The following is a 25,611-nucleotide window of genomic DNA, read 5'->3' on the forward strand; positions in this document are numbered from 1 at the left end:
TTGGTGTAATTGATGAGTTTGAGCAACATTTTCTGGGCTCTGCTTGTCCCTCCGCTCATCCGTATGAGAGCGTGTGAGTCTGCCGGTGCTGTGGCTGGGAGAAACAAGGCCCCACCGTGCTGGGCGGGCTCATTCTGTCCTAGGGGAGAGGGCGTGGTGGCGGGTTTGCTCTCTATTCCCCTCCTGAAACCATCTCCCGTGTCTTTTCCAGCCTCAGGATGAACACTTGAACAGCTTCTGCCGACTGCTAGGGGTGGAGCACAGTCAGATGGAGCACTGGCTATGCCATCGAAAGCTGGTCACCACCTCAGAGACCTACGTCAAGACTATGTCCCTGCAGCAGGTGGTCAATGCCCGCAACGCCCTAGCCAAGCACATCTATGCCCAGCTGTTCGGCTGGATTGTGGAGCACATCAACAAGGCCCTGCACACGCCTCTCAAGCAACACTCCTTCATTGGCGTCCTGGACATCTATGGGTAGGCCTGCACACATCCTCCTACACTCTACCTGATGGTTGTTAGTGTCTTCCTGCCAGCCTTTCAGAGTTGGCAGGGGGCCTTGTCGTGCTCCCCAAGCCCCTGGGATTCTCAACCCAGGAGAGTGTGAAATGTAGGAAAGCATTTTTTTTTTTTTTTTGGTTGTCACAATGACTGGGGTCTCTACTGGCACCTAGTGGCCTCAGGTCAGGGATGCTAGGTGTCCTGCAATACGGAGAGATGGTTTTAAGGAAGAACAGACCCTGTCAAAACCCCAGTAGCTTTCCCATTGAGAAACCATGTAGTCGCCTTTCTTCACAACTGAGAAACAGGCCTAGAGAGGGAAGTATCTCACCCAACATTGGACTGGAAGCTACTACGAACTTAAGCTGTTTTATTCAAATCTACCCTTTGAGCTCATTCCCTATATGACCTGTCTAGATGGTTATTGTACTACCATGATTTTGTCCAGCACTGTAAGACTCACGTGTGGTCATTCTTGAGATTTCTCTTCCTTTCAGACTTCGAGCCTAATGGCAAAAACTGTTGTTTATAACTGTGTGTTTTGCAGGGAAAGGCAGCATGGCACAGTGGAAAGTCTACTTGACTAGGCCTCAGGAGATGAGTATTGTAACTCACAGCTGTCACCAGCTCGCTGGATGGTTCTCTACAGATCACAGCCCCTTTCTGGTCTTTTATTTCCATAGCTTAAAATGAGGAGTTGAGCCATAGTCTCTTTGAGGTTCCTTCCAGATCCTTCTAGAGGTGTTTGAAATTATATGTACTGGTTTGCAACCTCCCTTGAACATCTTTTATGATCAATGCCTTGCCCTCTCTAAGCTAATAATAGGTTGAATCCTCCTGGATCTTTATATCCTAGAAGTCATGACTTCTATCTTAAAATAGAAATTGAGACACACGGAAGTGCAGAGTTGTAAGAACAGGAATGCTGTGGTAGAAGCAGCTGCTTAGTCGGCTGATGAGCTGGGATTTGCCTTATGTTGAGGCTGTAGTAAAGGAGAATCTCCTAGAAGTGGCCACTTGCCCCTGTGAGGACAGGCTGTCCTACTTACATCTCTGTCGCCCTTGTTCATTGTTGGCTTTCAAATCAAACCATGTTGCATAGTGTAGAGGAAATGGAAGAAGGAAACTTGATTTTTTTTTTTTTAGCATCACAAAGGCCTCCTGCTGAAGAGTTAAGTCACATGCCTGAGTTATGTAATACAAGAGGCAACAGAAGAAATTGTAGCAGAGTCCGTTGGGGGGCTTGGACACTTGGTGTTGGGTGAGTTTCAAGGCAGGAGTAGGCACACTTACTGGCACCATCAGGGAAAGCTTAGTGTGAAAGGTGAGGTCTGAACTGGTCTATTAAAAATTTTTTTAAACGTTTTTATTTATTTTGAGACCGAGACAGAGCATGAGCAGGGGAGGGGCAGAGAGAGGGGAGACACAGAATCCGAGGCAGGCTCCAGGCTCTGAGCTGTCAGCACAGAGCCCCCGACACGAGGCTCGAACTCATGGAGAGATCATGACCTGAGCTGAAGACAGATGCCTAACCGACTGAGCCACCCAGGCACCCCTGAACTGGGTCTTTTAAAGGGAGGGAGTAAAATATGGGAGGTAGGGAGGCACCTTTGGGAACATGAGCACTAGCAGTAGGAAAAAGCAAAGTGTGAAAAAAGCTCACTCAAAGAATGAGCAAACAGTGGAGCTTCACCCAGGAGTCGGAAGGAGGATGTGTCTGCTCCAGGGCACTTGAGGGTTTTAGCCGAACACCCCTGTGCAGGCCACCCCTTCTCCTGGCCAGCTGAGTGCCTGTTTTGTGCTCCAGCTGCTCGAGTTGCTCTGTGGAGAGCACAGGACAGTCTCTGTATCCTGGGAGCATACCTCTTGGCTGTCAGTAATTCTGTTACTCTCTCCGTCGTGAGTATTTCAGGTAATTGGGTTTCCCCCAGAAAAACTGACCTTTAGTGTTCCCTTTTAAGGTAAGACCCAGAGAAACTCAGGCTGCAGCATTTGACCTGATTCCCTTAAACCTGGGCAAGAATCTAATTTTACTGAGTTTTTGATCTGGGAAGACTAACATGTAGACTCAATGTTGTGAATAGCATGTAATACTGTGACTTGAGGGGGGGGTGCCTGGGTGGCTCAGATGGTTAAGTGTTCGACTCTTGGTTTCAGCTCAGATCACTGTCTCACAGTTCATGAGTTCAAGGCCCATGTCGGGCTCCACACTGACAGCGTGCAACCTGCTTGGAATTCTCTGCCTCCCTCTCTCTCTGCCTGTCACCCCCTCTCAAAACTAAAGAAAACTTTCTTTTTTTGTTTTAGTATCATGACTTTGGTGCTACTGGCACTCAGCTCTGTTTTGGTTACTATCTTAGCGGTGTGTGGCTTTTACATAGATGATCATCCCTTCCCTGGGATTCACGGTGACAGTGAAAGGCTTTGCTCATTGGTGGGGTGTCCTCTAAGGTCCTGTCACTGCCCTGAGGGAAGAAATAGATTTCAGGGAAGGCTTGCTTGTGGTTGGGGAGAGAGATTTGACCGTGGTGGGGTGAGAATCCTGGGAATGCCATCCCCCTCTTGGAGTGACCGTGGGTTCCTCTGGGAACATCTGACGGCTTTCCAGTGAGAGTAAGTTCCCAGTAGGGAAAGTTTCCTACCCTTTGTGCTTCCTTCAGATATGCTGATCTGTTTTCTTTTCTTTTTTTTATTATATTTTTAAAATTTTTAAATTTATTTTTGAGGCAGAGATAGAGTATGAGCAGGGGAGGGGCAGAGAAAGAGGGAGACACAGAATCTGAATCAGGCTCCAGGCTCTGAGCTGTCAGCACAGAGCCTGACGTGGGGCTCGAACTCATCCTGAGCTGAAATCGGACGCTTAACTGACTAAGCCACCCAGGTGCCCCTCTTTCCTTTTTTAAATCCTTGTTCTTTCTCAGGAGCTAATTTCCTTTTGCAGACTCTGCCACAAAGTGGTCCTATTTGCAAAGCCATTCACTCTCCTCTTGCAGAGACAGAATGCCATATTCCTCCATATGCTCAATGTAGTACCGCGTTCATGTCCTATATAGGTAGAGTTCAAGATGGCAAGTGAGATATGGGGTAGGTTCAGACTTAACAGCCTGGCTATATCTATCTAGGCCATTTGTTGCCAAGAAAGCACTTAGAGACAGTCCCCGAATGTAAATAAGCATGCACCTCAGCAGTTGTAGTCTGCCGAGAAATTACTGTAGAAATTTACACCGGCCGAGGCTCTTTTCTGGCCAATGGGTATCTAATGAACTCTTAGGAGGTCAAAACCAAAAACCACCACAGGAAAGTAGGTCGCTTGGACCTTGGAGGTACTGTTTCTGATCCATCAGGTCAGTGACATCATTTCTTCATCCGGGAAACAAAATGACAACGTTTGGTTTAAGTCTGGGCTGACCTTGCATTGAGCTGTTGACTGTCTTTTCCCTTTTGCATCCTGGTGTCTGTCTCCTTTCCTTTGGAACTTCAGACACCTTCCAGAAAGGCACTGGATCTTTTTGTCTTCGGAATTCCACTGCTTGTTGTCTCCTCCACCCCCCCCCCCCCATTCCAAACCTATTCCAGTCCTGAGGGTTTATTTACAACGTAACTATGGGAAGTGATTCTAAGGAGCTTTTCATCCTCCATGGCTTCAGAAAACGCCAACACTGAGTTGTCTACCCAAATCCCTGACTACCAAACACTGAAGGAGAGGGACCATCTCTGAAACCATGGTCTCATTGTTTCTCAGCCCTAGGATGAGGAGACTTGGTGCACATAGAAGATGCCCTTGGGATGACCTCAAGTCTTGGATTGTTGTATTACTTGTCATCTGTGGGCCAGCAGGGTGGCAGGTGGAAGCTAGAAAGAATGGGAAGGATTAAACCCCATTCGATAAGAAGAAAGGAATAAGGAATTATCTCCTTTATTTTTCATGCTTACTTTTAAGAGAGTGAGAGCATGAGAGGCACAATGATTGGGGGGAGGGGCAGAGAGAGAGGGAGACACAGAATCCGAAGCAGGCTCCAGGCTCCGAGCTGTCAGCACACAGCCCCACACAGGGCTGGAACTCACGAACTGTGAGATCATGACCTGAGCTGAAGTGGGACACTTAACTGAGCCACCCAAGCAACCCGGGAATTAGCTCCTCCTAAATCAGGTTACAAATGCGCCACAGCTAGCAAATGAGAACGGAATTGCCTTTGCCTCCCCAACTAGTAGACACTAATTTGTAATTAGTGGGATAACTGTCCCCAGGTGGACTGTGGCTCCTATTTAAGGTTGACTCCCCAGTCAAGCTCATTGTAAGAACACCTGAAAAGAGTTCTGTGGTGTGGGTGAGCCACTCCAGAAATTTCTGTAAACGTTTAAAGTGTTACTATAGAATCAGCAGCCAGAGCGGACACTCCTTTGTGTATAAGGAAACAGTGGACTTAGCGTCACACAGGGGCATCTCCCCTCATCGTGGTGTTCCAGCTCATAGTTCGGACTGTAGAAAAGGCTGTGAACCCCGAAATAAATGGCATGGGCCTCAGCTGCTTCCACCACAGTTATTGTGAGCCCCCAGTCAGAGGTGAGTCTCTCAGACTCTCCTGAACGTTTCCCGACGCGACAAGCAGTGCCCTGGCAGAGCAATGGCTTCCCCACGACCTGCTCCCCCACCTCAGCTCCAAAAAGCGCAGAGCAGGCAATTTAGCCACCCTGAGACCAGCCCTTTCCTTTAACTGAGGATCTGTGAAGCTGCCTGCGGGCGTTTCTTCCCAGGCCAGGGGTTTCCTTTTCATGTTACATTAACCAGCGTTTGCCTCTACAGGTTTGAATAATTGTAATTGTAATCCTTCATTCCTCTCCTCTGAGGCAAAACGAAATAGATGGCTTCAATTTGGGGAAAATGCATTTATTCGTCTTGGACTTGAGCCTTCCAAATGCCAAGGTGGCAGGGGCTTTGGCTGCGGCCGCCTCCTTCTTGATGAGAGGACAGTTGGCCTAGGAGACTTGGGGAGCAAGGCAGAGTGTATAGATGAATGCTTAATGCTGAGGAGCAGAGGAGATGGGAGTGGGTAGGCCCCAGGAGGCAGGAAATGAGGTTTGCGGGGATTTTCTATCCTTCTCAAAGTCCTCACATTACTTCCTGTGTTTGTTGCCGTGTTTCCTAACTTTAAGTTAGCACTCAGGTCTAGTTAGTCCTTCTTAATGATACGTTTTTAAAAATAATTTTTTTAAATTACAGCTGGAAAAGTACCTAACATAAAACTTACATTTGTAACCATTTTTAAGTATATGGTTCAGCGCTGTCAATTAAGTATATTCACGTTGTTGTGCAACAGAACTCGGAGCTCTTTCCCATTGGAAAACTGAAACTCCACACCCACTGAACAACTCCCTTTCTCTCCTGGCAGCCCCTGGCAACCACCACCCCTCTTTGTTTCTGTGAATGTGACTACTTTAGATACCTATGTAAGTGGAACCCTATAACATTTGTCTTTTTGTGACTGGCTTAAGTTACTTAGTGTAATGTCCTCAAGGCTCATCCATGCTGCAGGCTGTGACAGAATTTCCTTTTTGGAAGCTGAGTAATGCTCCATTGTGTGTACAGACCACATTTTACTTACCCATTCTTCTGCTGATGGATCTTTGGGTTTCTTTGACCTCTGGGCTATTATGAACAATGCTGCAGCAAACAGCGGTGTGCAAATCGCTCTTCTTTTAATTCTTTTGGACATATAGCTAGAAGTCGGATTGCTGGATCACATGATAATTCTTTTAATTTTTTGAGGAACCTCCAGATTGTTTTCCATAGTGGCCGCAGCAGTTTGCATCTCTATCAGTAGAGCACATGGGTTCCAGTTTCTCTGCATCCTTGACAACATATGTTATTGTGTTTTTGCTCAGAACTATCCTAATAGGTATGAGGTAATCTCACTGTGGTTTTGATTTGCATTCCTGTAGTTATTAGTGATGTTGATCATTTTTCATAGGCTTCTTGGCTGTTCATGTATCTTTGGGAAAATGTTCAAGTCCTTTGCGTGTTTTTTGAGTTACTTGCTGCTATACAGACTTGGTATAGTCTGCATATTCACCCCTTATCAGAAATTTGATTCACAAATATTTCCTCTCAGTAGGTTGCCTTTAATGATCTATTGTAAGGAAATTTCTTCTGTCCACTGTTTGCCTTCATTTTAATGGGAATTTTGTTTCCTTGGTCTCTTCAAAATAGACTTAATTTTTATAATCTCAATTTAGTTATTCAGTGAAGACTACCCAGCTCTTCTCTGACCTGTATGAAAAGGTTTCACAGAGAATGGAGGAGGGAAAGTCAGGGGCATTTTCCTTTCAGCCTATGAACAGTGGACCAGACTTGGGCAGCCCAGAAAAGACCACTGGCCATGTCCTTTTCAGGGTAAACAGTACTCCCAGGTCTAGCAGACCCCTGAAGCCATTGGGTTTGCGCTGGAATCTCTGAGTCTCCCAGGAGAGCCTTATAACTCAGATCGCACTAAAGTCAATCTCAATCTTGCAGAATTTCTCTGACCTAGCTCTTGGGGGTTCGCCTGGAGCCAGACACCTATACGTACTCTTGGGGCTCAGATAAAGTGACCGTTCTCTCTTTCCATGCCATCACCTCTGTGACCTCACCCTCCATTAAAGTCCTATGGCACATGAAATCTCTGTTCCTTGGGAGGCTTCATACACTGGGTTCCTGTGGTCTTCCTGATAGCTCTTTTGGGTAGGAACCAAGGCTTGCTCCTGCTTGCAGCCCGTACAGTTCTGGAGACAGTTGACTGATGGCCTGGGAGAGGATTTCCATCTGGTGGGAATTTTTTGGTCCCACACCACGGTTCCCGGCACAGAGAGGAGGCAGGGAATTGGAGCACAATGCAAACTAAAAAAGACATAGGTCCTTCAGAAGAGTAACTGTTCTTGGCCTTGGGATGTGAACAGTGACTAGGACTGTGCTCTCCCTGAAGGTCAAGTTCTGCATGGGGGCATCTAGTCACAGCAAAGCACATGGGCAGAGTTCAAGTCCTGCCATTCGCAGGTGCAGCCAGCCTCCCAAGATTCTTTAGTTAAGAGATGAGAAGGGCTGGCCTCGCTAACAGACCCCGGGGTGCCTTTGGGAGGTAGGTTTCATGGGCTTCAGGAGGGAAAGAGACCTTGACGGGACTTGTCTGGCTTTTAATAATCGTTCCTTGGAAGCCCCCCTCCATATCCAACATATAACTCCTATCTTGTCATTCGGCCTTCGCTAGAAGGGTAGAGTGTGGTCTTGGTAGAAGAGAGGAGACTGAGGTAAGGAATTTAGTTTCCTTTGAAACATTCTCCAGGGGAAGAAGAACTATTTCCCAGTCTTCGAAGCTTTACGTTGCCTCTGCCCTGCAGTGAGAGGTTTGTGGAGGTTGATAATTAACTTAGAGGGACTGGTTGACTTCTTTTTATTGCAGTTTCACTTTCAGACAGACACTACCTTCTTTTGAGAGACATTTGTGACCCTTCCCACACCCTGAACTTGGAGCAGAAGGAGAAGGAAATTCTATCCTCGTCTACGCTTTGGGGATAGGAAAGTGAAGGAGGGGGCAACGGTTGTACCACCACGAATACAGATCTTGGATCTCTGCATCAAGTCGTTGTCTGTGTTTTGACCTTCCTCCCACCCAAGGATTCTAGTCTACGTGTTCTCAACATTGATTTTACGGGAGAAATCCAGCTCACTCTAGTATATAAATTTCTTTGTGACAGTTTAATACTGTGAGCTATAAATTGATCCATTGTGTTTATTTTAAAAAATCATCTCTGTTGATGGGAAGAATTACTACCGAGATAATTCTATTGCAAAGAAGCTGCCCTATCTCCCTGACTGTGGCTTTCTGAGGTCAGTTATCTTAAACATTTTCCAAGCTACCTACACCCCTCATTCATCTCTGGCCCTTCAGCAGGCATTACAGTAATTACACTAGACGGCAGAGGAATTGTTACTAGATAACATCTTAAAATAGGGAAATTAGGAGCTAATTTTAAGCCATCTTAAATTAATGAGAATATTCTTAGTGGAGTGCTACCAACATAAACCTTTAAAAAAATGTCAAGTGGGACATATTGAAATCCTTTATCTGTGGGGCTCAGTACAAGCCCTCCAAGTACACCCAATTGCTATTATCTGGCCATTTGCTAGGGTGGCTTTTTTTTTTTTTTTTTATCTTCCTAGGTTTTATTAAGTTTCCTTGGGGGGTTTGCCAGTGTCAGCAACCTGTCTTGGGTTTGGGGGGGAGCAGAGAATGAGGTTCTAAATGACAGAACTCCATGTATAGGATCATGTGGACCGAGAGGGCCCCAATGCAGCATGACAACTGGCAGACTCAGTGCCCCCCCACCCCCCCCACCCCGCCACGGCCTGGAGTGCAGCTCCTGCCTGGACTCAGCACCTTTGATCTTGTTTTATTAGCTTACAATTATTTTTCCTATGTGGGCATGACCAAGGGCTGCTTTTTAATGTGGTTGTCTCCAAACAGTTGATTCCTTTGATCTCAAAATGACTTTTTGGGGTGCCTTGGTGGCTGAGTGGGTTGAGTGTCTGACTCTTGATTTCAGCTCAGTTCATGATCTCACAGTTCATCGGTTCGAGCCCCATGTCCAGCTTTGCACTGATAGCATGGAGCCTGCTTGGGATTCTCCCCCTCTCCCCACTCCCCCCAAATTTCTATTTGGGAGTTGTCATTAGGGAGTACAGTCTATTTGAGAGGACTGCCATAATTTTATTTAAGGTCAAGAAAGTTGTCCATACTGAAGAATGAGGGAGTACAGATTTAAGGTTATGGGGGAGGCTGAAGCCTGTGCCCTTTCCCACCCAGGGTCCCTCATTGATATTCCCAAGTCCACTGCCCTTCCCTGATCTTTTTTTGGTTTGTTTGTGTTTTTTTTTTTTTAAGTATTTGGTTTTTTGAGAGTGTGAGCAGGGGAGGGTTGGGGGCGGGGGGGGGGTGTGGAGGGGACAGAGGATTCAAAGCCGTGGCTCCACGCTGACAGCAGTGAGCCCAATGCAGCACTCAAACTCACTATGAACTGCAAGATCATGACCTGAGCCACACAGGCGCCCCTCTCTCTTTCTTAATGAAACTTTTCTCTAAGAATGTGGCCTCAGACCTCACTCCCTGGGTTCAAATACTGGCTCTTACACATACTGACCCTGACTTGAAGCACATTATTTAATCTCTCCAGCTTGTATTACTTGGAGTAATAAACCCTAGCTCTTGGTAGTTGCGGGTGCTGAGTGAATGAGAACTTATGAAGCTGTTGGGGCCAAGTGCTCAGTAGGTGCTCATTCAGCCAGTGGTGTGAATGAAAAAAGGCCCCTCTTGCGCCTACATTTCCGCTTCTCCACTGCCTCGGCCCAGTGACCTTGCCCAGTGGGCATGACGGCCCTGCTCGTTTGCAGCTAAAGCTGCTGATCTCGCTCGCCCCATCCAACTTGGTGAGCTTTACTGCATCCGTTCAGCTGTGCAGGTGAATCTCGGCTGCATGCCCCATTGGTCACTTGTGGCCCCCTCGTGTTCACCTCCCATAGTGTCTTTCGATCCTTTTCATTACTTGGTCACCACCAGCTTACTTCCCCCAGATCAGTTTTTCTCTGCCCTCCTGCAGGTTCAATGAGATGCACATCTGACTGTCATTTCTCAATTGTTCGTAAACTCAAACTCCATGAAAATGAATCAGAGAAACAAAACATCCTTAACCAGTATTAGGACAAGAAGATGCTTTCACCCATTGGGAGGCTGCGGTGGATGTGGGGGGATAACAAAAATTGGTTCCAGCTTTCTGGAAGTCAATTTTCTTCTACCTTTTAAGAAACCATATTCTGACACGGTGGTTCGTCTAGGTTGATGTCATCCTACCAAAAGAATCATGAATTCAAAGATGTATATACGATATTTGTCACAGCATTGATAGCAGCTAAAAGTTGGAAGAAGAGGCAAAACGTCCTGTAATAGGGGATTCGTTTAAATTGTGATTGACCTGTGTGGGGTGAGGGGAACACTGCCAGCCTATGAGGGGCCTTTGTGTGTTTTGGAACAAAGCAACCCTTTGGGTGGAGTGCCCCCTCCCAGGCTCAAGGGACTTCTGTGCTGGAGTTAAGGGTGGGACTGGATCAGCGGGAGAGAAGGGATGAGGGCGGCCTTGTTGGAAGTCCTAGTGATTGCTTCTGTAAGAGGAATGTCTCTCCATTCTCCTCTGTCTTCATTCTGCAGGTTTGAGACATTTGAGGTGAACAGCTTTGAGCAGTTCTGTATCAACTATGCGAATGAGAAGCTACAGCAGCAGTTCAACTCGGTAGGCTCAGCTCCTAACCCAGGGTGTCGAGGTGGGGACACCTCTCTCCCTGGGAGCAACAGCCTGGGGCACTTCTCCTCTGCCTGGGGTCAACCGGCTCTAGCTCTGCCCCAACCTTCTTTTGGTTTCTTGATGCTGCCCCAACTTTGCGAAGGCGCTCCATGTCGCTTGGGAGGAGGTCTGAATGGGGCAGTGGGGTTGAGAGGGTAAATGATCCTTCCCTTGGTTTTGCTGCCTACACCCCCTGACCCTGGGCTTCTAGGGTAGTTGCTGAATTGCAAGCCAGTTGATTACTAGAATATTCTAGAGAAGGGTTCCCAGGGGAATGGGGATCACCTAACTGAGCTTTCCTTTTCTGTAGCCATGTCTGGGACTCTAAACTCACATGGTTGAACTTGAGGGGAGATGGACATCAGGACGTGCCTGTAGTTCACTAACTTTGACCTTTTCACTTCTTATCCTAGCACGTGTTCAAACTAGAGCAAGAAGAATATATGAAGGAGCAGATACCTTGGACCTTGATTGATTTTTACGATAACCAACCTTGTATTGACCTCATAGAAGCTAAACTGGGCATCTTGGACCTGTTGGATGAAGAGTGTAAGGTACAACTGATGATGCACTCATTGTATTAGTTCAGTTCCAGGCTTGGAGGAGATGCAGGGGACAGCTGTGTGGTACAAGGGAGCATGTGAGGCCTCAAAGTGGAATTCTTTTTGCCATTAGCCCACCTTTAGTGTGCTGAGAGAAACCTTGGTGTCCGTTCTACATGCTAGAAGGTAACTGTGTTGGTGAGTATGTACCTCTTTTGGCAGAGACTGGATGGTATGGACTGGCACGATATAATCGTGGTCTGGATTTGGTGCTGCAGATAGCCTAGGTGCGGAGAGAAAACCCCAACCTCTAGACAGGCATCCCCAGAGAAGGGACAGTGAGTGTCAAGAGCCTGCCCACCACCTGATGCTTGGTGGCAGATGAGGACCATAGATTCCTCCTGATCTAGCTTTTTGTGGATTCTACTTCGTAGGACAGGAGTGTTCTGAGTTGCTAGCATGGGGAGAACCAAGCAACCTTGGAAATGTGGAGCCAGGGGTATCTGACTTTTCTTAGTCACCTAACTTCTTTGGCCTTTGTTTTCCTGCTCTGTGAGTTTAGTAGGTTTGGATCTGATGATCTTCAGAACTTTGCCTGGTTTGAAGTTTGCTGACAAGAGGGTAAATGTATCCCCATTCCTCCAACAGTGGAAACTAACCAAAAAGGGGTGGAAACCATAGGATGCTTGGTATTGCAAGGGAAAAACCCAGTTGATTTTACTTTCTGGTCTCGCGTGTCTTGCCTGTGAAGGATTGGGTGCAGTTTGATGGTTTGGAGGATGAGGTGTTTCCCTTCCAGAAAAGTGCTCCTGCAGTTTCATTGCCTTTGATGATGAAAAGGAATGGTTAACAGAAAAGTAGAAGACAGAGTGAAATATGCTGAAATCCAGTTTGTGCATCTTTATTAATATTTACTTTTTAATTTTTTAATGTTTTCTTATTTTGAGAGAGAGAGTGAGAAGGGGAGGAGCAGAGAGAGAGGGAGACAGAGTCCAAAGCAGGCTCCAGGCTCTGAGCTGTCAGCACAGAACCCTACATGGGGTTTGAACTCACAGACTGCAAGATCATGTCCTGAGCTGAAGTTGGATACCCAACCAGCTTAGCCACTCCAGCGGCCCTTTATGTTTGTTTTAAAGATTCTCTTTTTTTTTTTTTTTTTTTTTTAATTTTAGAGAGTGCGCGCAAGCAGGGGAGAGAGAGAATCTTAAGCAGGCTCCAAGCTCAGTGCCAAGCCCAGTGTGCTTTCTGGGTTCAGTGTCCACGGCCAACAGCTCCCTTTGACACACACTGGGACCGTGCTCCCCTCCTCTGCTTCCTTGTGTGCTCCTATCAGTAACCACCTCCTCCCACCCCCACCCCACGGGCAACACCATGTCCTTGTTGTCCAGCCGGTCTAGCTTCCTAGGCCCTGGCTCCAGGTCTCCAGCCCTTCACTCCCTTTCCCGGTGCTGAAGGGTAAGGCCATACGAGGCCCTGAGGAGTCACGTGAAGCAGGTAGCTTACTTCAGGGGCTCCACCTAGTTCTGTGATGGAATGCTAACGATAACGTATATCCCCGGCACACGGTCTCTCCCTCCTTGTGTACACACACCTCTCAGAAAAAGGCTTAATGCTTCAGGATGTTGGATTCTGTGAATCAAGCAGCTGCGTCTGATTTTCAGTGATTTGTCCTACCTTTAGCAGGCAAAATGGGAGCCCCTTGCAGGTTTGTTTTGGCTTCTGGTTTGGGGATCTGAGAGGTGCCACTGCCCAAGGGAACATGTCCTGGGAATGTCCGGTGAGAGTGGGAGGAACTCAGGTGCAGGGACCTCAGACTGCTGTCCAGGGGGTAAGGGGAAGCCGGAGAAGTGCGGGCTGGGGAGCAGGTGGTTACCAGAGTGGTCGCAGGGGGCCCGAGCTGCAAACCACATTAGACAATTGGGAAGGTAACCTCCCCAAATCCCTGCACTTTGGAATATCCGTGTTGGAATCCGTTTGACTTCTGAGAAGCTAATGGAAAATCTGACTCTGTGTGGATGATCTCTGCCTTAATGTTCCATGGAGCCTTCTCTCCAGGTCAGATTTATAAAATTAGGTGATTTCAGTTTAAGATTGCATCTGCCTCTGATTCCTGCCCCTGTATTCTGTCAGACACCTAGAATGCATTATGCACCTGCCGTATGTCAGGTCTTGGGAGAGGAGGAAGGGTTCTCCCTGCTGGCCAGAAAGGATGAAAAGGGGGACAGGCTCGTGTTCTGAGGGGCTAGGCCTGAGTGTGTGGGGGTGGGGGCCGGGCAGGGCAGTTCCAGAGCAGGCTGGAGGAGGCCTGGACCACAACCCAAGGGCAGCAGAGTGATGGCTAAACAGAATCAAGGGAAGGGGTTATTGACATAGAAAGCATGCCGTTCTCTTAGGTCTCATAGCTTCCTTGTCGCCAAGGCTTTGTGGAGGGGTGGGTCTGAGGAAAACCTGGATTTCCAGCTAGTCGAGCTGGTGTTGAGGGGGTGACGCTGCCCTTGGGACATTTTGGAACCTCACTGGCTGCTGAGGGCATGGGCGGAGCAAGGCAGGCCAGATGAACACCAAATTAAAGAGTCATGCAAAAACCCCAGCGTGGAAATCTTTTCCTCCCAGATTTAATTGCTCTGGGAGTTGAGAGTGATCCAGGGCAATCTGATGCAGCTGCTGGTAGCAGGTAGCTTTTGCACCGACAGGTGTCACTTTTGTCAGAACTCCTGGAACCGGACCCTTAAAAAGGGCATGTTTTCCTGTAGCGAAATCCTACCACAATGAACCTACCTTTACGAAATAGGCCTGTTGCACCTTTCGGAAGTACTGCTGGCTCTGAGCCTGGGCGGGGTAGGATGTCCCCTTGGAGTTGGCCAAGACCAGGTGACTTGGCGTCCCTCGGGACTGTCCTGTGGGACTGTCCCAGACACGCTCCTTCCCTCTGCTGTCACTCACGCTGTACAGAATGAGAAAGAATAGTGAGGTTGCACCGTGAGGAATTGGGTTCTGTGACCCCCATATGAAAGGACACAAAGCCAAATGAAGGATTGGGCTCGTGGTATAAAAGCAGCCGCTGGGAAAATCAGGTTTTCTGGAGAAGAGACACTGCATCGGGCAGAGCCAGTGAGCTGGGATCTAAATTAGAAATATGGAGATGGGGGGGCGCCTGGGTGGCGCAGTCGGTTAAGTGTCCGACTTGAGCCAGGTCACGATCTCGCGGTCCGTGAGTTCGAGCCCCGCGTCAGGCTCTGGGCTGATGGCTCGGAGCCTGGAGCCTGTTTCCGATTCTGTGTCTCCCTCTCTCTCTGCCCCTCCCCCGTTCATGCTCTGTCTCTCTCTGTCCCAAAAATAAATAAAAAGCGTTGAAAAAAAAATTAAAAAAAAAAAAAAAAGAAATATGGAGATGGGGTAGCCGCGGATCTGCAGGAGCAGCACACGGGGGGCTCTCCCCAGAGCCTGTGAGGGGTGCCCATGGCTGCACAGGGGGCTCATGGAGAGCACAGTGAAGCACCCAGGCTTCCTTCAGGTGGAAAAAGCCTTCCTGTAGCCATGGATTCATAATCAGCCCCAGACCAAGACACAGACTACAGCTGCTCTTCAGTAACCAAGGGGTCAGGACACGGGGTGTTTGCTGATGGGAAATGGTTATTTCCAGGCTGCTTTTAACAAAACCCTGCCATTCCCAGTGCTCTCCAAGGCTGCTGTGGGGCTTGAGGGCTGCACGACATAAGCCACATTCAGACTGAGCATTCCCTGCCCTCCCTCTTGGCAAAACCTCAGTCATCGTTCCCTCCCTCTTGGTGGAACCAACTAGTTAGGGCTGAGGGGATAGGAGAGGTCAGCACGTGTTTCCTCCTAACTGATACTTGGCATCGGTAGGAACTGTCTGGAAATGATAACCCCTGGAAGCAGTTCTTATAAGTGACACTACAGACACTCTGTTTGGACAGTCAGTGTTAGGGACCCTCAGGACCATGCTGAGGCAAGAGGCAGGCTCTGCCCTGAGTGGGTAGGATTCTTTTGTTTTAGGGACCCGCTCTTGGAAGAGCTGCCCGAGGGTGGACGGCGGACTGCGAACCTTCCAGTAACTCACTGCTGAGGCAGTGGAGGGAAAGCATGTTGAAGGTCTCCGCTTCCTCACCTGGGTCCAGCCTGCTCTCACAAGAGCTTACTTAGTATTAGGGTCAAAGGTTCCTTGAGAAGGGAGGCCTTCCTGTGTCTGTCCGTTCATCTGCCCAACAAACCCCACGTCCCTATGTAGCCAGCTGACTCCCTGCCCTTCGCACATCTCTGAGGGGTCAGGCAGGCACCACAAGTCGTCACTGTGGTGACTGAGATGGAAAAACTGAGGAGGAGGTGACTGAGAAAGTGTTGTAAGAAGCATCCCCCAAAGGACTGTTTAAGCAGAGAAGTTGGATTGTGGGGGACGGGAGCTCTGCTGGGCAAAGGGAACGTCACGTCAGAAGAACTTGAAACGGTCTGACTTCTCCAGACCCCATAGCAGTTGAGGTTGGAAAGCAAGAACCATCAGGACAGGAGGCTCTGTCCAGAAGAGACTGGACTCTGAAGGCTCTGGGGACACAGGGCTGTGAGGCAGGGACAGGTGTGATCAGATGGGAATAATTTCTCAGGGGATGTCACCCGCCACTGTGTGGAAGCCAAGCTGGAGAGAGACTGAACGAGGTGAGCAGGGAGGCATCCTCGTGCGGTCCAGGCAGGGAAGACAAAGGCTTGCGGGGAGAGGCAGAGGGGGGTCAGGGAGGAGCTCAGTGCCGGTGAGGGGCTCAGTGGTCCCGCCTTTGGCGGCCGGCCTGTGGGTTACAGAGTTTGGTCAGGGAGCTGTCTGGGCGTCCGGGAGGCGAGGTGAGGCCAGGCGAGGCAGCAGAGGTGGCACGTTTTGAGACCCCGTGTGCAGGCCTGGCTGTGAGAGGGCGTGGGTGAGAGAAAAGGCAGCAGGCGCTGTGCAGGAGGCAGGCATTGAGTGCACAGGACCCGGGTGGGGAGGAGGGATGGCGTGGCTATGGCTGCAGGTTTCCTGCTTGTTGGCAGCCTCTGTTTCCCTGTGAGGCAGGAAACGAGGCCTGTGCAGCAGGCGGCAGCCTCTGAAGCTGGGGGAGCATACGGAAAGAGAGGAAAGGCTCTCCTGGCCACAGGGAAGGGAAGTAACAGGATGCACTGATTGGTTGGCCAAGGTCAAAGACCATCCAGAGAGGGGAGCCATCAAGACCTACTCCCCGCATAGATCTGAGCACAGCGGCCTAATCTGAAGAGGTGCGGTCTCACGGTGAAACATGATGGTGTCTTTTTAGGCGTCAATACTAAATTATGCACAATGATCAGCAGGACTTGATTAAGGAAAGAGGAGTTGACGTGGTCTCAGCCACCCAGGTGTGGGGGAAGGACCCGATGGGTAGTTGGCTTGGTCTGGAATGGGTGTTGTGCTGAGCACACAGCGGGGGCGGGTCTCATGAAGGTGGAAAAGTCAAGTCCTGGAATGGGCATTGGGGGTGGCAGCCAGGAGGGGAGGAAGGAGTCTGAGAGAGAGTGCAGTGAGCTCCTGGGCTCCAGGGTTACAGCCCAGGCTGCTGGGGAAGATGTGCCGTGGAGCCCGAGGTCTCGCACTCTTCCCTCTTCCGTATTTCTTTAAACTTCTATAATTTCAATAACAGTAAAATCAAGTATTAATGCGTTTTTACCAGCTTTATTGAATGTAATTAACATACCACACTATCTGCTCAAAATATACAATTCCCTGGTTGGCAGTATGTTCAGACTTGTGCCACGACCCCCACAACAGTCAATCGATGACAGGCTCCTGGTCCAGTGCCCTCTTCACGTTATTTTGAGGAGAGAGTAAGGCCAGTTGCATGAAGCTTGTAAAGGATGTGACTCAGCATATTTCAGAGCTACTGATCGCCCAGCCCAGATTTTATCAAAATACAAGATTTGCTGTCTTTCTCCTATGTTCGTTTTGAATCTTTTTTGGAGATAAGTGCCTTCCCCCTAACCCTGTCTTGGTGGCTGCCTTTAAAGCTGTTGTCGGGCAGGAAAGCACAGTAGCAGGGAGGACGTGCTCCGGAGCCAGCCTGTCCTGGTTTGAACCCCGGCCCCGCTGCTTCCCACCTGCGTGAACTTGGGCAAGTTCCCTAACCTTTCTGTCTCGGTTTCTTCCTCTGTAAAATTGTATGAACGTAGTGCCTAGCTGATAGGATTCTTGTGAGGATTAAATGAGTTGATGCTTCTAAAATGTATAGAAAACTGACAGATTGGAAGTGCTATGGGCATTCACTGTTAGTATTAATTGTTGTGAATTCCTGCTGGCCCTTTTCATTGCTGGTGGTGGTCAAGAAAGAAGACCCTTGTCAGGAAATGCATAATACTGTTTTCCCGCTTTGTTCGTTGACTCACACCAGTCTGAGTGAGGGAATACGTAGGATTATGGCATTTACTAACAGAAGTCCAATTCCATTGTCAAGACCAGATGATTTTGATGCTGGCAAATGCGTTGACCTAGGTGAGTCTTCTCTTCGCAGTCCTGGCCTTCCTGTTCTGTCTGCCCCAGTTCTGTCACTGTCCGGTCCGCTGTATTCGTGTCCTGACCTCCAACAGCCCTGCCCAGCTCACCCTTCTCCTCCCCTGTACCTGCTGTTTCTAAACACAGAATACTTGAAGACAAATGTAAAATCGTATACATGAAAGTGCTGAATCGGATGTATTTTGTCTGCTTAACACAATTAATAGCCTCTGTCAAGAAAGTTTTCTTTTTTTGAATTACCTACGGCACTTAGCAGTGGGTACTCAATAATAGTTACGTTAAATTGAAAATGAGAAAAATCTGTTTACTTTGAGAAATGTGTTCTTAAGCGTGTAAGCATTTTTCTTATGCCACAGATGGTGTTAGTTTACTAAACAAATCCCTTTTTAAATGGCTGGTGTAAGGGTCACCTTCAGCCCTGCCTCATCCACATGTACAGTGTAAACTAATGAATGGCGGGTCCAGTTGTGACCCAGGGCTGGGGAAAGGGCGTGTGCAGTGGTTTTCGAGGATGACAGAGGAGAGTAGGTACAGGTAACTGGTAGAGTTACCATCATCCTGGACAATTTGGACAGTGGTTACAGTGACTGTATTCTGTTTTCCACAAAGCAAGATGCTTTTTTGTTTTTTGAAGCCAGCTCTAAAGATAAAGAATGCTTAATGTGTGCTTAATGCCCTTCAGAATGCTTAATGTAGTGAAACATGTAAATTTGAGGATGGCAGAGAGTACTATGTAGCTCATTCGCTAGTTACTTAATACCTGGTGTGTGCCCAGAACCCAATTCTTTTTGTTTTGTTGTTTTTTTGAGGGAGGGTACAAGTGAGTGAGGGGAAGAAAGAGAAGTGGGGCTCGTGTTTTACCTGAAGTGGGGCTTGAGATCATGACCTGAGCTGAAGTCAGATGCTTAACCAACTGAGCCACCCAGGTGCCCACCCAGAACCCAAAGAATCCTCAGTTCTTTGAGGGGCAGGTGAAAAAAGTGAGGCATACTCCTTGAGCCTAATAAGCTTGCACTTCGTAGCGACAAGGCAATGTACAAAAACCAACGGCGAACTGGATTAGTGTATGTGTAAGTGCTTAATCATGAGGGATTCCAAAGTGAGATCAAGAGTGGCCAGGATGGGCTTCAGAGACGAGGACAGACCTGAGTGGAGCCTGGACAGTGGTGTTTAGATGACCATAGAGGGGGGGCTTTCCTGCTCTTGGCATTGGGCTGAGTGAGCAGAGACGTGGTGCTAGCGGTAGCCGTGGCACATTCATGACACTGAGTCATGGGCCCAATGGCAGGGAAGACACAGGGTCACATTTGTCCCAGCTCTGCTCTTGTGACCTTGGGCTCCATGCTTATGCTCTCCTAACCCCTTCAGTGGCCACCAACCAGCAGGCTCTTTGAGGCTCAGTGCACTCCTACGGACACTACTGGAGCCTGCCCACGTGGCGTGTGGAAAGCACGGCGTACGGGATCCAAAGTGTTCGTGGCCGAATCTTGTTTTCCTTGTCCAGTTAGGGTCCAGGTCTGAGAGCTGAATCCAGCCCCTGTGAGGTCAACTTACCACTGGACTCCCATCTCCCTACGGCATGGCTCTCTGCTTGCTTCTTCCTTTTCACACAGCACTCTGCCCTCTTCTGTGTTTTTGCAGGTCCCTAAAGGAACTGACCAGAACTGGGCACAGAAGCTCTATGACCGGCACTCTGGCAGCCAGCACTTCCAGAAACCCCGCATGTCCAACACGGCCTTCATTGTGGTCCACTTTGCTGATAAGGTGAGTGTCTCTGTGGGCTCTGTGCTCTGTGGGCTCCCCCTACGTGGGCTCAGGGCTCACAGGGAGTGGTTTCGATTGAAGTGGCCTAAACCCTTCTTAGGTAGGGTCCTCTTGTACCCTTTCTTTCCTTCCCCACACCCCTCTGTGATCCATCAAAGTGTCACCACACGGCAGGGCCCCAGGCGGTGGAGGGAGGCTCTAGCTACCCAATCATATGCTTAACCAATATTTACTGAGGGTCTCTTCCCTGGGAATGCAGGAGCCGTAAGATAGTCATGAATCTCCCCTGGACAGAGGAGGAGGATGTAAGAATAGAGTGGGCAGCTCCTTTCCGAGGAACTGGTGTGCACAGAATTCTGCTACATGGAGTTCTGTTCTGTTTGTGCGAGCCCGTGCTTCCCAAATTTTAATCTGCACATAAATCATCTGGGGTCTCGTTAAAATGCAGATTCTAATTCAGTGGCCTTTTCAGCACCCAAAGGATGCCTTGGGCTATCTTATGGGAACTCCTTTTTGAAACAATGTTTTTCCACAAAATGAATACTCAATTTGCTCTGTGTAATTCCTGATCACATCTTGGGTTTGCATTTTAAATTTTTTTTTTTTCAACGTTTATTTATTTTTGGGACAGAGAGAGACAGAGCATGAATGGGAGAGGGGCAGAGAGAGAAGGAGACACAGAATCGGAAACAGGCTCCAGGCTCTGAGCCATCAGCCTAGAGCCTGAAGCGGGGCTCGAACTCCCGGACCGCGAGATCGTGACCTGGTTGAAGTCGGACGCTTAACCGACTGCGCCACCCAGGCGCCCCTGGGTTTGCATTTTAAATGGCAACATCTGTGGGTTCCTCAGTTACTCACAACTGGTCAGAAAACAAGTATAGATGAGCCGAAAGGATTTAAGTGCTCAAGCAGCTGCAGAAGGCTCCAGGTCAGGCTGAAGCGCTTGACTTCTGTTTCTGTTTCCCTCTGGGGCCCCAGGTGGAGTACCTTTCAGATGGTTTTCTGGAGAAAAACAGAGACACGGTGTATGAAGAGCAGATCAACATCCTGAAGGCCAGCAAGGTAAAGGGTGTCAGAGACGGGGAGCTAGGGCAGGACTGTCCATGGCCAGGGCTGCGTGTGGTGGTTGGGGGCCTTGCTCTGGAATGGTGGCAGGCAGGGGGAAGGCGAAGGGGCTGGTAGGTTATTTCCATCTGAAAACACTTGAGGATGGCGTGGTGGAGGGAAGAAAGGAGGTGGTGAAGGATGGGGGGTGGCGGAGGGGGAGGGGGGGTAGGGTTGGCAACTGGGAAAGATCCCAGCTAATGGCGGGACATTGCAAGGGGCGGGGGTACCAGAGGGGACCATCAGGAGAGGGTACAGCAGTGAGTGTATCCATGAAAATGTCACTGGCGTTTATTATGTCTCTTGTCATCATGTCCTACCTGCCAGTATAAAATGATTTAAATCCTCTAAGATCCTGGTATTCGTGCATCTAATTTCTGCTTAGCACCTACAGAATCTTTCCATAAGCAAACACTTAGATGTAATAGAAAGGGGGCCCTCGGGTGGCCCAGTGGGTTAAGCATCTGACTTCAGCTCAGATCATGATCTCACAGTTCGTGAGTTCAAGCCCCGTGTTGGGCTCTGTGTTGGCAGCTCAGAGCCTGGAGCCTGCTTGGGATTCTGTCTAGCTCTCTCGGCCCCTCCTCCAGTTGCACTCTGTCTCTCTTTCTCAAAAATAAAGAAATTTTTAAAAAAAATTAATAGAAATAAATAAATGGAATAGAAGGTAGAATTTGAGGGAACGTTAACGGTCTTTTATCTACTTAATTTATTGTGAGCACAACAAAAAGACAGCAAATTACTGTGTCCATTCCACAGGCAGAGGTTACAAGGCACCGAGTCACCTAAGCAAATATTAAGCACCAACCTTGTGAGGCACTGCCCCCTACACAGCTCGCATCATACAAAGGTGGATAAGACAGATTCTACCTTGTAGGTGCTTATATCCTAGTGGGCTATGAGTGACAGATAACCACCCAGGAGCTGCACAGCAGGGAGATGCAGGAAGAGGGCCCTGCTGCCACAAGAGGCAGGGGCACCGCCATTCCAGAAGGCCAGCGTACTGATGCACGTGCTGTTGGCGGCTGCAGCCCTTCAGAGAAAACCCAGAAACAGACTCGCCAGGATTTGGGAGGCTTTCTCCCAGACCTCATGATACTGCACTCCCTGCGGGGGCCTGATAACACTAGACATTGCAGATTAATGGCTTTTTGTGATAAGCTTCAGACAAATGGCAATAGGGGGAGATGCTGGAATGGAGAAGGTACACCAACCAGAATGGACCCAAGGACAGAAGGACAAGTAAAGCCCATTATACCACATGACCCCAAGCAAGGGCTCTAGGGAAGTTTTGGCTTCGTACCAGCATGTGGGTGGCTCGGGGCAGACCCCGGCTCAGTGTCCTCTCTGGATATCTGCACCATTAGTTACTGAGGGAAATTTGGGTAAGTGTGTATATCACTTTGGAATTCAACACAAGATCAACTTCTCAGCTTGCCAAGTCTGCAGCTCTGTAGTCCATGGTCGGTAATAGGGCTTGTTCTATTCTGTGAAAGGGAGGTGGGGACAGAGGAGGCACAGGCCACAGGGAGAAAAGCACGGGGAGCTACCAAGGCATGAGCTCTTGGAGCACGTTGCTTCATCGTGCTTCAACGCTTGCAGCCCTGTGACCACCTATTAGTGACACAGTGACGTCAGAAGCTGAGAAACTTCACTGTTTTGTTAGAAGTTTCTCCTTGCAGGTAGGAGCACAAGTGAAGGGTGGGTGGGGAGTGGTAACGAATACATATAGTTAAGCTCGTGGATCTTACAGTCTAGTGAAAAAGACAGGGATTTGTGGTATGGAAAAAGCAGTTTGTTGGGGTCCCCAAGACCACCCCGAGATTCAACTATTTGCTGGTAACACTCACAGAACTCAGCAGTTATACCTCAGGCTCTGACTTATTAGATCAGAAGGATACATAGCACATCAGCAAAGGGCAAGGTACGTGGGGTGAAGTCCAGGAGAAACCAGGCCCAAGGTGATAGGAGTCCTTTTCCAGTGCACAGAATGTGCTTCATTCCACAGCAGCGAGTTGTGATGTGAAGTATAGACTAGGGCAGCTGGTCTGAGCAGAGGTGTTCAGAGTTTTTATCAGGAGTCTGTTACAGAGGCACCCTTTGCCTGGCATGTACCAAAATTTCAGACTCCCAAAAGGAAGGCAGGAGTTCAACATACACTGTATTGTTTGCATGAACCTCTTGGACCCAGTGAACCATTCTTACCAGGGATTGATGAAAACCCTCCCAAAATCAAGTTCCCAGCCAAGGGTCAACCTTACAAGGAGGCCCTCCCAGGGATAGCAGTCTTAAGTGTGCCGTGTTAGGTCTTTACTGTGTAGGAATGTCATGTTAGTTTGGGGGTACTGGGTTTTTATTAGAAATGAGATATAGACTCATAAATTTAAGTAGCATAAATCATTCTCTGCCATTCCTTGACTCACCTTTTCATCAGTTACCATTCTGCATAGACAAGCATGTTGGTACATCTTTGTAAGATTGAAATGAATCCCATTATATATAGTTTTTTAGTTTTTCACTTATATCTTTGCTGTCTTTCCACATGAGTGTATCATTTTTTTAATAGTTGGTATTTTGATAATTCAGATAATCTACAATGAATGCCCTTTGCATACATCTTTTCTTTGTGCAATTACATCAGTCAGGTACGTTTTTAGAAGTGAGGTCAGTGGTTCAAAGAGTATGCACATCACATTTATAGATAATCCTGGATTGGACATGTAGGCTAGGTCCATGATCTACTTTCAGAAGATAATGGTCGTCCTTTTCCCTACCCACCTACTGCACTGCAGCTTTCCTCTTGACCGACTAATCTTTCTAAAGAACCAGTGACCTTGTTGCCAGCCCCCAGCTGCATCCCAGCACACCCTCACAGGTGCCATGATGGTGGCCAGCAGCATTCAGAGATTAAGAGGGGCTTCCTGTCCTCCCAGACCCTGGCAGGAGGAGGACTAAGAACTCCCCACCCTGAGCCCATTCCAGACATCCCAGAAAGTAGAAGGTGAAGATTGAAATTAGGTCACTGTAAACCTACAGATGGGCCCGACACAGACCACAGCTACAAATCAAAGAGTGGCTCCAACTGTGCTTCAAATCCTTTGGACAGATGGACATGTCTGGCAGCACCTGTCGTGGTAGCATTTTTGAAACTCCTTGTTCATTGAGCCTCTGTCATCTTTAAAGGTTTGTTTTTATAGCAGTCCTAGAAGGTTTATGTTTCCAACTCCGTATTACAAAGAGAAAACTACCTGGAAGGACACAAAGCCCTATGGCATGGAGTTAATGCCCAGTTTTGGGGTTGGTTTTCTTCTCCCTAAGCACAGATAAGTCTCGAATCTTATATGTAAACTCATAGTTTTATTTGAAGTATTTTTATTTTATGGGAGATCTATTAGCTTTTTTTCTTTTTTTTCTTTTTAATGTTTATTTTCGAGAGACTGACAGAGTGCAAGTGGGGGAGGGGCAGAGAGAGAGGGAGACACAGAATCCAAAGCAGGCTTGAGGTTCTGAGCTGTCAGCACAGAGCCCGACACCAGGCTCCAACTCACAAACCATAAGATCATAATCTGAGCCGAAGTCGGATGCTTAACCAACTGACCCACCCAGGCACCCCTCCTATTAGCTTTTTTCCTTTGGTGTGGCACCCCTGATAAGAAATTAAGAAATCATTGCAAATAATTAAGCAGTATTGGCTGCAAGACTCCCACGTACCCTACCAGCCAAAGGGATGTTTGAAGAACTCCCACCAAGAGCAACGAAATAAAACAGTGTTAATGAGAATATAATTAGTAAAGCCAGTTATGCTGTCTAAGAGGTTATAATGTAGCTAATTGCTTTCTCAGCTATTGGAGAGCTATAAATAGAGACTTAGGAAGTGCTTCTTTAAAACATGACTTTTAAGTCATTAAGAGACTGATTTGTTTCAGGTAGTAAAGATGGAGATTTCTGCCTCCCAGTGTTGATGATAAAAAAAAAAACAGTATTTTATCTGGGGAAAAAAACCTCAAAAGGAGCATATGTTTAAGATTTCTGGGTGGCTCAGTCAAGTGTCTGACTTTGGCTCAGGTCATAGCTCACAGTTTGTGGGTTCAAGCCTCACGTCGGGCTCTTGTGCTGACAGCTCAGAGCCTGGAGCCTGCTTCGGATTCTGTGTCTCCCTCTCTTTCTGCCCCTCCCCTGCTTGCATGTGCTGACTCCTGATTTTGGCTCAGGTCATGATCTCATGGTTTGTGAGTTCAAGTCCTGCATCGGGCTCTGCACTGATAGTGCAGAGCTTGCTTGGGATTCATTCTCTCTCTTCCTCCCTCCCTCCCTCCCTCTCTCTCTCCTCCCCCTTCGTTGCTCATACTCTGTCTCAAAATTTTTTTTAAAAAAATTAGTTTTTGAACTTGTGTGTTCATTTTCTGTGAGTAAATACCCAGTAGTGGAATTACTACATCATGTAGTAATTTTTTGAGGAACCACCATACTGTTTTCCACAGTGGCTGCAGCAGTTTGCATTCCCACCAACACTTGTTATTTCTTGGGTTTTTTTTAGTTCATCCATTCTCACAGGTGTAAGGAGCTATCTCATTATGGTTTTGACGTGCATTTCCCTGATGATTGGTGACGTTGAGCATCTTTTCGTGTATCCATTTGCCATTTGTGTATCTTTGGAAAATTGCCCATTCAGGTCCTCTGAATTTAAAAAAAAAAAAATCAGTTTTTTTAAGGTTTATTTGAGAGCGCCCTACAGTGCCCAAGCAGGGGAGGGACAGCAAGGGCTAGAGAGAGAGAATCCTAAGCAGGCTCTCCTGAGCCAAAACCAAAAGT

At 48.1% G+C, this 25,611-nt stretch overlaps 1 protein-coding gene across 1 annotated transcript in view; it reads left to right on the forward strand.

The window, feature by feature from the left end:
- Nucleotides 1–25,611, forward strand: part of MYO5B (myosin VB) — a 340,809-nt gene that overhangs the window by 216,511 nt on the left and 98,687 nt on the right. Inside the window, 5 exon segments of the mRNA XM_030336665.1 lie at nucleotides 212–477; nucleotides 10,734–10,815; nucleotides 11,280–11,420; nucleotides 19,573–19,695; nucleotides 20,674–20,757. Coding sequence (XP_030192525.1) covers nucleotides 212–477; nucleotides 10,734–10,815; nucleotides 11,280–11,420; nucleotides 19,573–19,695; nucleotides 20,674–20,757 — 696 coding nt within the window.

This window comes from Lynx canadensis, chromosome D3, assembly GCF_007474595.2.
Source record: "Lynx canadensis isolate LIC74 chromosome D3, mLynCan4.pri.v2, whole genome shotgun sequence".
Lineage (NCBI taxonomy): Eukaryota > Metazoa > Chordata > Mammalia > Carnivora > Felidae > Lynx > Lynx canadensis.